The 13,172-nt window shown below is 50.1% G+C and overlaps 2 protein-coding genes and 1 long non-coding RNA gene across 5 annotated transcripts in view; 2 read left to right on the top strand and 1 right to left on the bottom strand.

The window, feature by feature from the left end:
- LOC125974886 (uncharacterized) overlaps positions 1-13,172 on the top strand; it is a 208,981-nt gene that overhangs the window by 89,146 nt on the left and 106,663 nt on the right. The window lies entirely within an intron of this gene.
- Positions 237-5,937, top strand: LOC125974871 (ankyrin repeat domain-containing protein 34A). Of its 2 annotated transcripts, none has more exons than XM_049729773.2 (3): positions 237-810; positions 2,857-4,485; positions 4,746-5,937. In XM_049729773.2, exons 2-3 carry the CDS (start codon positions 2,889-2,891, stop codon positions 4,883-4,885), a joined length of 1,737 nt encoding a protein of 578 aa, XP_049585730.1. In that variant the 5' UTR covers positions 237-810; positions 2,857-2,888; the 3' UTR covers positions 4,886-5,937. The 2 variants fall into 2 exon arrangements, with proteins under 2 accessions (XP_049585730.1, XP_049585729.1); XM_049729772.2 differs by having other exon boundaries at positions 239-669.
- On the bottom strand, positions 5,931-7,161 carry LOC125974883 (ras GTPase-activating-like protein IQGAP3). 2 transcript variants are annotated; one of them, XM_049729795.2, is made up of 3 exons: positions 6,690-7,161; positions 6,125-6,233; positions 5,931-6,061 (listed from the first exon to the last, which is right to left on the bottom strand). In XM_049729795.2, exons 1-3 carry the CDS (start codon positions 6,794-6,796, stop codon positions 6,050-6,052), a joined length of 228 nt encoding a protein of 75 aa, XP_049585752.1. In that variant the 5' UTR covers positions 6,797-7,161; the 3' UTR covers positions 5,931-6,049. The 2 variants fall into 2 exon arrangements, with proteins under 2 accessions (XP_049585752.1, XP_049585751.1); XM_049729794.2 differs by having other exon boundaries at positions 6,050-6,233.

Genomic DNA, 13,172 nt, shown 5'->3' with positions numbered 1-13,172 from the left:
TTTATGTACCGTTTATCATAAACGACGATGGTGTAAATGAAATACGGTATATAACATACATAAACGGTTTATGCATGTAATGTACCGTATTTCATTTACATCATCATTTCATTCTTTCAATATTTATTTCTGTACTGTCGTATTTAAATATGCCACAAAATACTTAAAAAAAAAAAAAATACTTTGGCACTGACCTCACTAACCCGTTCCCGTGTACACAAAGGCCTTTCTCGCAAATACTGCACACAAAGCTCTCCAGAGCTGTTAAAATACAACTCATCTCGCAGGTGTGGCACATCAAGATGCTGTTTGGACAGCCTGACTTGTGCACAAGTGCGCCTGGGGCTTCCCTCAAAAACAGCTCATGAATAAAGGAAGCAAAAATTAAAGTGTTTAGACACCTGCACTCTCACGGCTCGAGCTGATTCGTCTGTGGGTACGGATTTAGGCACCTGCAAACAAGTGGCTGTTCTCGGTTGTCATAGTGACAGTCAAGTTATATGCTGATGCTAACGTAGCCACGTGACTCGGATGCAGCCAGCTAAGAGTTAAACTGCTCAGTGAGGACGAGGAGGAGGAAGAAGAGGAGGATCAATGCGTCAGTCGTTCACGGCTTTCTTATGAAGATGAGAAAGATGAGGATGGCGATGAAGAATCTCTCGCCCGGCGGTAGGAAGAAAAATCTATTCTCTTCGCGTGAGCGCCCCTTCGTTCGTGCGTGTGCGTGCGTACGAGAAAGAGGCAGCAGTCTTGAAATATCGACAAAACGTGACGGTGCGCGTGCAGCGATACGTGACGGCATCATGTCAGGTAAATGCTATGCTAACGAGTAGTTCGCATACTTGCTCGAGACATCTAACCTCGCTGTTTTGAAGTTGCCGTGACATCATCATCATCCTACCAGCCATGACTTCATTGGGATGCCATTACAAACCCCTATGATGTCATCATGATACCAAGGTGACAGTGACGTGCGGTGAGGTTCATGACTGACGTCCCCCCCCCGTAAAATTTGTCCGACACATAACCGTGTCACAAAAAAGGTTGGGGAACGCTGCTCTAGAGTAGCTTATGCATTATTTTATTTGAACTATTTTAATTAAACTCCCATATCAGCAGTCTTCACACATAAAAACACTCAATAAAGCACATGGAATCAAAAACTTGTTTAAGATCGTGCGTACCACTCCGTTTGAAAAGACATGCTCCGAAGTCCCGTTTGTCATGGAACGGACGGCGGAGCAGGGCGACCAAACGCAGCTTGGACCAGGGTTTATTGACCAAACTCAAAAGGTAAACTATAGATACTCGACTATGGACACGAATAACGGAACAGAAAGACAAAACAAGACTAGAACAGACTGCAGACAAGAACAAACCGACAGAGAATGACGCGCAGACAGGACTTAAATACACGCGACAGGTAACGAGAGGCAGGTGACCGTGATTAGTCATAGATTGAGAGACACAGGAAGGGAGGGGCGAGCACACAGACACTGACACCGTTGTCCGAATTAAACCTTTTAACTCCGGAGTTAGTAACTGATGACCTGCTTCAACCGAAAATCCATAGCTGAAAATCGTTTGAGTTTGTATATGTAATCCTCAATTGTAAAACGAAATGTAAAAACAAAAAAGCCCGAATGTAAAACGAAATAAATGGACGACTACTCCTCAGTTGTTCACTGTAAATTTGAACTGGAGATCACTTATTCTACAGATGGGCGCATGAAGCATCACTAGCGCTCCCTGCCATAAGGCTGGAGAACTTGTTTTCGTTGCCTCCTTTGGGTCTCTTTTCAAAGCCGATTTGTTCATCTAAAGAAACAAGACGTTACAGACAGATGACAAAAAACACAAGGTATTATATACATCAGCTTAACTACGGAAATGAGTTAATATAGCCACAGTGTTTGAACACTTAAACAGCGACACAGAGACAGACAGCAGTTCAGTCTAACTGCATAGCCTGTCAGCATAGGCAGCCGTGTGATTACGCAATCCTCAGAGGAGGCAAGGCAGGAAGTTGCCTCCTCCGAGCGACTCGTCTTCGACAACTATAAAAATTCAGCGATTTTGGTTCAAAATGATGCAAAACTACTGAAATTAAAAGGAAAATGAATTTGTAATAAAAACAATTGGATTTGTTTTTTTCCCCTTTTCATGATGGCAGGGGAGGCACGATCTCCCTTGCCTCCTCTGACCGCACGTCCCTGCAAGGTGACATCACAAACGCAACTGTGATGTCACTATTACATAAACATGTCACCGCGATGTCACTAGCCAGGTTCCCGTGGTGACCAAATCAAATGAAACACCTCAATCCAGTGCTTTAAGTGGGTAAAAGTGCCCCGTGTGCCTAGAGAGAGAGAGAGAGAGAGAGAGAGAGAGAGAGAGAGAGAGAGAGAGAGCGAGAGAGAGGCAAATGTACCCCAAGACCACCAGCGACTGTGGCACAAAGCATAACACAGAAGAGAAGATACTGTGGGCTCATTCTGAAAAATTGGCTGCACAATAGCTAGAGGCTAACATTGAGAAGTGCTGGTACCCCAGACTGGCCACTTAAAGCACCACATCGATCGGAATGACGGGCTCCGATTGGCAGGGGTGCTCTGTTCTTTTCGCCCATCGCAACACCCTGTAATGGGAGTGTGCAGATTGGTCAAGGCCTGGCGACGTTGTCGTTTACGCACGCGAAAATGGCGGCTTCCAAACCGAACCAGTCAGCCCTGGATGGGAAGGCAATGTTTTGAAGCATTTGGCACCTGTTGCTTTGCTAAGATGACCAGAGACGGAATGACAAATAAAACACCTACAGCGAAACCCACCAACACTTTCTCTGGGCTCCTTTCCCAGGTCCGGCAACATCCTGAGAAAACCTCCTGACCATGGGAGACGCGGACCGGCCGCAGATGGAAGGCAACGCCCTCCTCAAAGCCGTCTCCCAGGGGAAGCTAAGGCTGACCCGTCTGCTGCTGGAGGGCGGCGCCTACATCAATGAGGGGAACGAGCTGGGCCAAACTCCGGTGTCAGCGTCCTGCCTGGCCGACTACGAGGATCCTCAGACCCGCCTGCGCATGGTGCGCTACTTGCTGGAGAAAGGTGCTGACCCCAACATCCCAGACAAGAGCGGCAGAACGGCCTTGATGCACGCCTGCGCCAAGCGGGCCGGGAAGGAAGCCGTCTCCCTCTTGCTGGAGAATGGGGCCGACCCCAGTCTCAAAGACTACTCGGGATGCTCGGCCCTCATGCATGCCCTGAACAAGGGCGACCGTGACACCCTGCAGGTCCTGCTGGATGCCTGCAGGGCCAAAGGCAAGGAGGTCATCATCATCACTACTGACACGTCACCATCCGGTACCAAAAAGACAAAGCAGTACCTAAACTCTCCTCCGTCTCCGGGCGTGGCCGACAAGGTGTCTCCTGAGTGCACACCCGCCGCCTGCATGTCTCCATCGGACGTGGAGATCGTCACCTCATCTCCAGCGGGGTGCGACACGGGAGGAGATGAGGATCGAATTTTCAGCTTCCCGCAGGCCTCTGCGTTGCCGCTACTCGACAGCCGGCCTCAGGGAGATAAGAGAGCGGCGGCAGCAGCGGCACCTCCTCGCAAGTTGCTCAAGAGGCTCAACTCAGAGCCTTGGGGTCTGGTGACCCCCTTGGCCTCGGGCGGGCTTCCTCAGGAGAGCGTCAGGGGGCTTCTTGAGGAAGCGGAGGGCGTCTGCTGTCTCAGTCATCGAATGAACGGACTGTGCCTCAGCGAGTTTGCCAGACCTCTCTTGTCACGCCGACACAGCATCGAGACCCACGAGCCTTGTTCCCTAGAAGGCACGGAGCAGCCCGGCTCCGAGGTCCTCGCCCACTCCTCCTGGGTGGACAAGGTTCAGCAGCACCAAACGTTACATTGCAGGAAACCACCGCCGGAGTCCCAAGAACACGCTGCCGGTCCACAGAGCTTGGTATATCCCAAACTGACCCGGACGGAGTATTACAAGGCTGACGGCCACGCGGGCCCAGAATCCATCCCCGCATCCCCTGAATCTGGGCGGGTGTCTGTGGAGCGGAGGAGGTACAATGCGTCCCCCCTTTCCCTGGTCGCCAGCTCATCTCGGGAGTCTCTAGAGAACATCCCCAACCCCGTGTCCCCTGTTGCAGCGCGTCACCGGAGCCCCGGACTCCTGGAGCGGCGCGGCTCCGGCACCTTACTCCTGGATCGCATCGCCCACACCAGGCCCGGTTTCCTGCCACCGCTTAACATCAACCTCCAGAGACCCATCCCAGATATCCGCTGCAACAGCAAGCCCCCCTCGCCGGTCCACGCCGCTCACAAAATCTTGGCTCCCGTGGTCCCACCTTCGCCTAAATGCAATCCTGACTTCAGGGTGAAAAAAAAGCTCACGAGGAGGCACTCCATGCAAACGGAGCAGATGAAGCAGCTCTCCACCTTCCAAGAGATTCTGGCAGAGAAGGTCATGGAGTCAAACGGTGATTGACATCTTCATAGATGGGCCAACCGTTTCCGCTCTTCAACGGGGTGTCCTGCTAAGAAACATCTCTTCATTGATATCGTCACTTTCCTAATTAGACACACAAAGGGGCAATATACATACTGGATATTGATGTGTCAGCTTAATTATTGGCAAAATATGTGTTCTCAATGTGGATCAGATCTATTTTAGCTCGGGCCGACAGAGTGTTGATGGGTGGAGCTTATGTGTTTGATATCTTTTCATCATCCGAGGTAGAAGCTGTGACCGTCGGGCCGGGGGACTGCCGAGGCTCCGGCTGGAGGACATCTTCGTCGGTCTCAAGACCACCAGAAGGTTTTGCGGGATCACTGCTTGTTCATTTGAATGGAGAGCTTGCGATGTGTGCTGCCTGCTAATGTTTTTCTTTTTTTTTTTCATCCACAAGTTTGAATATTTCTTCAATCTGTACGCATGAATTAGTCAATATGAAAAAACATAACACATGTTTCTACAGCTTGACGAGTTGACGCTGGCCGATTGACTTCAAAGCAGGCAACGGGCGTGCGCAATAGATAGTACGCCCAACATCTGTCGGCCAATCAGAGGATAGTGACGACACGGCCCGCTGGTTCGTTCTGAGGAACGGTTCCAATGTGACTGCAGGGCCCCAAAAACCTGGCACGGGAACCTAGCTGTTTTGGGTACAACGAAAACGGCTAGCAAGTGGAGGCGAGTGAGAGGGGAGAGCGGTCGTCCTCAGACGAGCTTCCATAGTAGAAGCTATACATTGCGCATTAGTAATGACAGTGGGGCACAGCTCCTTACAGAATCCCCAATCCAACCCTTAATGCTGAGTGTCAAGCAGGGAGGCATCGGGTTCCATTTCTTTTACAGTCGTTTTGGTATGACTCGGCCGGGGCGGGGATCGAAACCACCACCTCCCAGTCTCAGGGCAGACACTCATACGACAAAGCTGGAGGGGATGGGGCTGAAAAGTGGGCAGACCCGTGCTGGGTTAAAATATTTTCTATAACACTAGACAAGATAGGCTAATTGTTCATTTGCTGAGAATCTATTGATTTTTCACTCGCTCGATCAATCGATTGATTTACTTCCCAAGGTGGCACGACAAGTGACCGAAGGCTTATTATGCTTCTACTTCAGCTGAAAAGATGTTTCTTTGGCCAGTCATGTTTTTCGATGCTGACTTGTCTTCGGCATGGGTTTCTATTGATGAGCCTTTCGCCTGAGCGCACATTGGTATTCGCAAGGAGCACACACAAGTGCCACATGGCCACATGCATGTTGTACTGTTCACACGTGCTTGTCAAAAAACACTTCCATGTTTTGTCTCGCACAGGACAGTTCTTAACAAATGTGAAGAAAGTTACAAATATGTACACAGTACAAAAGTGATGGTGGTTATCTGTGGATCAATTGAAAGATGAAAACATAATAAGTTCCCCAAGGTTTATTTTTCATTTGTTGCAGAACTTTTTGTTGAGGAGGAATATGAGCAAGTTGACGTTGACTTTGGCTTTGTCAAACGTCTTCATCACCTCCACGCCGTCATACTGCAGCTAGAGGAGGTCCTTGAGGCACACGAGCGATTGATTGATGGCTGGCTCTGCAGTGACACATGCGCTTAGCATTACCTGGTATTTGATGTGGAATTCTTCCACGTCCACGCCGAGGAAGTGAGCTTTGACAAGGAAGCTTCCTTTTTCTGCGTCGTTGGTGATATTGAAGACCACATTCTTGAACCTTCAGCCAAAAGAGAGACGACAGGAGCCTTATGAGAAGGCTCAACTCTTCTGGTTGGATTTGGCGATGACTCTATTGTGCGTATTCACTCAAAATGCAATCTATTTGTATTCATTTATTTATTTTGAATACTCATACTATCTAACTGGTGGTGACATTTCAACGTAATTTTCTATGAATACGATATATGAGGAGCGTTATTTGCTGGCGATCATCTCCAACCAGTAGGGTCCCACATGCCAACGTGTAAGAAAAGTACGATTAGACGCAGGAGCTTTCTTTTTAAAAAGGGGCCAAAGTGCCAGCAGGTGTTGCAACTTGGTGGCATCTGGCCGGATGAGGAGCACCATCTTTTGAGTCCGTCTTTGATTTTCGTCATGAAAGCTAAGGCCAAATTGCTCCTCTTAGCGCTGACCAGTTTTATTTCTCCAAACCAACCACCGCATGCACACTCACTGAGTGGGGGGCAGGTCCTGGATCTCCAGCAGAACGCCTTTCTCGTGCAGGCGCGTGGCCGTGTAGCTCACAAGCGGAACTTTCTTTTTGGCTCGCGCATCCTCCATTTTCTTATCACCGGGTCGCCGACAAAGGCCAGTGGGTGCCAAGGAGCAGCTGACAAGCGGCTGACGAGCGCCTTACCCGACGGCCGTCAGCCAGTCCAAACAGGAAGCAATGCAATGTCCATACTAGTCCACCTGCTGGCCCAGGAAGCCGCTCTTGGTGCGCAGGCAGCACAGAGTCTGGCCCAGTTTCGTGAGCTCCACCCCTCGTCTGTGCTTTATGAGGCATCATTTGGAGCTTGGACGCGACGCCCGAGTGCATCTCCAGCCGTTCGGCTGGCCTTTTTTCTGCTTTATCGGTCGGACTTCGTGCATTTTGCAAGAGTAGGGAAGGGGTAGGGTTTCAGCGGCTGACTTCAAAAAGTAAAAAAAAAAAAAAAAAAGAGCTTTTGCACTTTGTGCAATTTCAACCGAAAGTAAATGTCCGGCTGTGGAGCGGCCGTTACATGTGGCAAAGGCAATCGGCCATTGGGCATTGCCGTTCCGATTGGCCATTGCGTGCGGTCTTTGCGCACGGCAATTCCGATCGGCCATTGCAATTTCAACCGAGAGGAAGCGTGGTGCTTTGGAGCGGCCGTTGCACATGGGAATTTTGATCGGACGTTGCGCAATGGCCTTCCGATCGGCCTTGTGCGGGGTCTTTGTGCGCGGCCGTTCCGATCTGCCATTTCGCGCGGTCGTTGCGCACAGTCGTTCCGATCAGCCATTGCGTGCGGTCGTTTTTCCGGCAATTGCGCGCGGCCATTGCAAGCGGCAGTTGCGCTCTTCAGGTGGTTACCTTTATTTATTACTTGACTATTGTTATTTTTAGTTCCTATATTCGTATTTATATTAACTTTTTTCTGGACTATAAATTGTGTTTTTTTTTATTTATATGTGAAATTCTTAACACAATATTACTTGATATATATATATATATAGTATAGTTGATCACGTCACATATTATTTGCACTTTGAACCACAAGAGGGCGCACTAGACCTGTGGAATAACTGGCTTGTTCACGGCAATGATCTTAAAAGGCCTGCCTGATACTTATAAACCATTCTCTGTACACGTCACGCAGAGTGATGAGAAGATGACCTTTGCTGAGTTTAAGACCAAACCGAGGAGCTATGAGATTACAGAGAAGTTTGGCGCTTCTGGTTCTGGAGAGGACAGTGTGATGAAAGTCAGAGGAAGAGACAATTGGAGCGCAAAGCTTACATGTTACACCCGTGGTCAGAAGGGGCACAAAGCCACGGACTGTGCGTCGGCTGCTGGAGAGCGCAGAGAGCCGAGGCAGTGGTGCAGCTTCTGCAAAAGCGCCACTCACAAAGACGCGCACTGTCGACGCAGAAAGTGGGACAAGGTGAAGCAAGCGGTGGATGAGGAGGACCATACGCTTGCATTCAAGGTCCAACTGGAGGATGCCCCAGTCAGAGTCAAGGCGACGGGTCTTCTGGTCGACTCAGGAGCGACAAAGCACGTCATCACTGACATCGGGAGATTTTTGCAGTTTGACCCAACTTTCAAGGCTCCAAGCCATATTCTGGAGTTGGCTGATGGAGAGTGTGACACCGGGATTGCGCAGAGGAAAGGCACTGCCAAGTTACGCTTGAGAGACGGTAAAGGCCTCGTTGTGGATATGTTCCTGATGGAGGCGCTCTATGTGCCATAATTTTCCCAGGACATCTTTTCTGTTAAATCGGCTACAGCGCAAGGAGCGACAGTCATCTTCAAGGAGGGACAGAATCAGCTCATCCATAAAAATGGTGCGGGTTTTGATATTCATATGAATTTGTTTGCTATGACCAAAACAGTTCATCATATCTTATTTTCTACCCAGAGACAGAGAAAGTAACCAAAAATAGACTGGTGAAGTTTGTTACAAAACGTTTTATTGAATGTGACACTCAGACAGAGGACCTGTATGAACATTTTGAGTCTAGAAAGAGGGTGGAGACCCCACAACCAAAACCGGATGAGACACAACCAACCCCACCTGATGTAAAAATAGAGTTTTGTGATTCAAACTTAAAATGTGATGGTGAGAGCAACCAGAGTGGTCGTTATCCAAAGCAAGAGAGGAGAGCCCCTCAATATTATTCAGATTGTGATTATGAGGTAAAATGTGATGAAGCATTCACAAGTATTGATTATTGTTATCGTGTGACTTGTGATGTCCTAAGAACCCCAAAAGAAGCTTTGAGCTCTTCTAAATCAAAGCAGTGGGCCAGCTATGAAAGAGGAAATGGAGTCTCTAATAGAGAACGCGACTTTTACTTTGACGAGCAGTCAAGTGGCAGGATTTGACTGTAAACAGTGGGCCAAAGCTATGAAAGAGGAAATGGACTCTCTAATAGAGAACGATACTTTTACTTTGACGACTTTACCAGATATGTAGCAAAAGGTTGTAGTCAACTGGCAGGATTAGACTATAATGAAACCTTCTCACCAACTGCTGATATGACTTCTGTTCCTATTTTGATGCAGCTCGCAGTACAGTACAATTTAGTGCTACATCGGATTAATGTTAAAACAGAAGTTCTCCATGCTCTACAGACTGTGTGATTTACAAGGAGCAGCCTGAAGTGTTTGAGGTTAAATCTAAAACAGGAGAGAAACTAGTGTGTAAGCTCAATAAGTCACTGTATGGTTTGAAACAGTCAGGACAAAACTGGACTAGGATGTTACACGATTTCCTTATTGAAAATGGTTTTGTTCAAAATATTGCTGACTATTGTGTTTATTGTAAAAATGTTGGAAATGACAGAATCCTGTTGATTATTTGGGTTGACGATCTTCTTGCAGCGAGTAATGTTGAAATGGTCAGGGAAGTGAAGGAAATGTTAGGGTATAAATTCAAAATTAAAGATCTTGGGAAACTAAGACATTTCCTTGGCAATGATTTTACCCAGACAAAAGAGGAAGTCAAAATGAAACAAAATTGGTATATCACAAAAATTCTTGGCAGGTTTGACAAGACTCACTGCAAGCCAAGGTCGACACCATGTGAAATGAAATTTACATTTTACAATGATGATCTACATACTGATGCTGTAAAATATCATGAAGTGGTTGGAAGTTTGATTTATGTAATAACATCTACTCGACCAGATCTAAGTTTTGTTGCTGGTAAATTATCCCAATACTTGTCTGAACTTAAAGAACAGCACTGGGTGGCAGCTAAACATGTTCTGAGATGTTTGAGATGCACTCTGGACCAGGAGTTGTGCTATAAAAAGCAAAATGTAAACTTGAAGCTTGTTGCCTATAGTGATGCAGACTGGGCAGCTGACCAGAATGACCGGCGCAGTGTTACTGGTTAGTGCTTTAGTTTGTCTGAGGCTGGTGCTATTGTTTCCTTGAAATCTCAGAAACAGCTCACAGTCGCCTTATCCACATGTGAGGCCGAATACATGGCTCTGTCTGCAACAACTCAAGTCAACATGTGACTGTTTTTGAGGACAATCAGGGTGCTATTGCGCTCTCCAAAAACCCTGTGTGTCGACAGCGATGCAAACATATTGACATCAGATACCATTTTGTTCGCTCTGTTATTTCAGAAGGCAAAATTCTTCTTCTCTATTGCCCTACGGGTGATATGGTGGTCGATGCTTTTACTAAGCCTGTTGGTAAAGTCAGGATGGAGAAATTTGTATGTTTTCTATTTGGTAACTGAACTATGGACTATGGATATGTCATGTACCTAATTGACCCTGTGACCCAGTGAGTGTGGGTGTGGTTACACACCTGTGTGCAATCCATAAATGGCAGCAGCTCATTCACAAAGGTGATCACATGCAGGCCACACCAAATTCATGTCTCTGCCTTATATTTGTCCTCCGTATTTATCTGTCTGCACCGGCTCTTACCGCGATGGCTGGGCCAAAAATAGTTCATGTATTATATGCTTATAAAAAGCATTTAGATTTTTGACGCTCTAGACAGTTATTTCTTTTTTGGGGGAGGGGTCAATATGGCTCTTTGAACATTTTGGGTTGCCGACCCCTGATCTAGGCGGTCAAAGACACGCTTCAGATAGACAGGTCCGCCAGGGAGTTAACCCAGAATGAAGCCAAACAGTACCACATCCATCAAGGTTTTGTGGTTTGCTGCAGAATGTGCACAATATCAGAGCAAATCTTTAAAGAAAATGACCGGAGAACAGCGGCAGCAAGTCGGGCCAGCGTTCGCTCACATCCGGTTCACTCCAATATATTTACTGTTACAGTCAAACCTCGGTTTTGGAATGTCCCGGTTCTCGAACAAATCGGAATTCGAACGAAAAATTTGTGATTTCTTTGCTTCGGTTGTCAAACAAAATTCGGCGGTCGAACCTCGCGAGATGAGCCGAAAGGACCCGAGAAAATCGGACTGCAAGGCCCGGATGCAGACTGACTCCGTTCGTTATTGTATTTTCATTACTTTGAGGAGTGTATTAAACCCCAATCACGCCTCCAAAGAAAGCAAGTGGGAGCAGTAAAGCCACCCTAAAACACAAAGACGCTCTTAAAGCAATGCGACAGATAGTGCCCGGTGAACTGCGATTGCCCGATCGGACCAAATTAAGCTCCCTGCGCCCTGAGGTCCACTTAATTTTTGGTTTGTACATCAGGACTTTAAAAATATTTTATAAATTTCAGCGACGGCTCTGTCACAATAATGCAGTGTTGCCGTCGGTGGCGCCCTAAGGTTGCGCGTTTGGTGGTGCGCTGCAGTTGCGTGATCGGACAAAATAGCGCAACTTAAAAAATGCTTAAAAAAGGTGTTTTGTCTTAGTCTTGGAACGGATGAAAATTTTTTCCATTATTTGTAATGGGAAAAACAGATTCGAAATTTGACCGATTCACTTCTCGAACCGCCTTCTGGAACGGATTGTGCTGAGCTGCGCTGAGAAGGCCAACTCGGCGCGGCGCCCTGTCGGCGGAGCACGCGGCCCGTTTTGGCGCAGCGCGCGCACCCTCTCGGCACAGGTCACTCTTGGCACTCAGCGTGGCGTCCACTCAGAGCTGCGCCCTCTTGACGCAACACGGTGCCTTCTCGGCACGGCCTGACACGGCGCCCTGTCGGCACAGCGTGGCGCCTTCTTGATGCAGCACGGCGCCCTGTTGACACCGTGCCCTCCCGGCGCAGCGCGTGCACGCCTAGAGGGAGTGCGCAAAGTGAACGCAGCGTTGAGAGGGTGCACCGAGAGGGTGCCGCACCAATAGGCCGCAGCGCCGAGTGGGCGCCACTCTCGCCTCGCGGCACTCTCTCGGAACAGTGCCCTTTCGGCACAGCGCACGCACGCGTCCTCTCGAGCGCGGTGCAGCGCGGTGCAGTGCGGTGCAGCGCGGTGCAGCGTTATGCAGCGCGGTGCAGGGCGGTGCACTGCCGCAGCGCGGTGCAGCGCGGTGCAGCGCGGTGCAGCGCATTGCAGCACCATAGCGTGGTGCAGCGCGGTGCAGCGCGGTGCAGCGCGGTGCACCGCCGCGGCACGGTGCACGGCCGCAACACGGTGCAGCGCGGTGCAGTGCGGTGCAGCGCGGTGCAGTGCGGTGCAGCGCGGTGCAGCGGTGCAGCACGCTGCAGCATGCTACCGCGCGGTGCAGCGCGGTGCAGCGGTGCAAAACGGTGCAGCGCGGTGCAGCACGGTGCAGCGCGGTGCGGCACGGTGCAGCGCGGTGCAGTGCGGTGCAGCACGGGGCAGCGGTGCAGCGCGCTGCAGCGTGCAACCGCGCGGTGCAGTGCGGTGCAGCGTGTTGCAGCACCATAGCGTGGTGCAGCGCGGTGCAGCGCGGTGCAGCGCGGTGCAGCGCGGTGCAGCGCGGTGCAGCGCGGTGAAGCAATGCAGCGCAGTGCGCAGTGCAGCGCGGTGTGGCGCAGTGCAGTGCGCTGCAGCATAGTGCAGCGCCGCAGCGCCGCAGCGCGGCGCAGCGCGGTGCAGCGTGTTGCAGCGCGGTGCAGCGCGGTGCAGCGCGGTGCAGCGCGGTGCGGCACAGTGCAGCGCGGTGCAGCGCGGTGCAGCGTGCTGCGGCGCGGTGCAGTGAGGTGCAGCGCGGTGCAGCGCGGTGCAGCGCGGTGCAGCGCCCTCTCCTCGTGGCGCCCTCTCTGCGCGGCGCCCTGTCGCGGCAATCCTCTTGCCGCCACGCAGGGCACTCTCATCGCGGCGCCCTCTCACCACGTTGTCCTTTCAGCACTGCGCACATTCGCCACCACGCCGAGGGTTGCGCACTGCGCAGAGAGGGCTTTTGTCGAGAAGGAGCAGCACCCTGACAGGGCGATGCCTTCTCACGGTGAGGCCCTTTTAAGACAGCGTGGACCGCTCTTGTTATGGCATCCTCTTGCCGTGGCACCCTTTCGGGAAGGCGCCCTTTCGGGGCGGTTCCCTCTAGGCGCAGTGGTCTCTCGGCGCAG

This window comes from Syngnathus scovelli, chromosome 9 (assembly GCF_024217435.2).
Source record: "Syngnathus scovelli strain Florida chromosome 9, RoL_Ssco_1.2, whole genome shotgun sequence".
NCBI lineage: Eukaryota > Metazoa > Chordata > Actinopteri > Syngnathiformes > Syngnathidae > Syngnathus > Syngnathus scovelli.
Note: the sequence above shows the minus strand (reverse complement) of the source record. Positions and strands in the feature narration are given on the sequence as shown.

Coding starts and splice junctions, on each gene's coding strand:
- LOC125974871 (XM_049729773.2), top strand. CDS start 2,889: ATGGGAGACGCGGACCGGCCGCAGATGGAAGGCAACGCCCTCCTCAAA. Junction 4,486..4,745: donor GAAGGTCATGGAGTCAAACG/GTGATTGACATC, acceptor CATCCGAGGTAG/AAGCTGTGACCGTCGGGCCG.
- LOC125974883 (XM_049729794.2), bottom strand. CDS start 6,796: ATGGAGGATGCGCGAGCCAAAAAGAAAGTTCCGCTTGTGAGCTACACG. Junction 6,234..6,689: donor CAGGACCTGCCCCCCACTCA/GTGAGTGTGCAT, acceptor TTTTGGCTGAAG/GTTCAAGAATGTGGTCTTCA.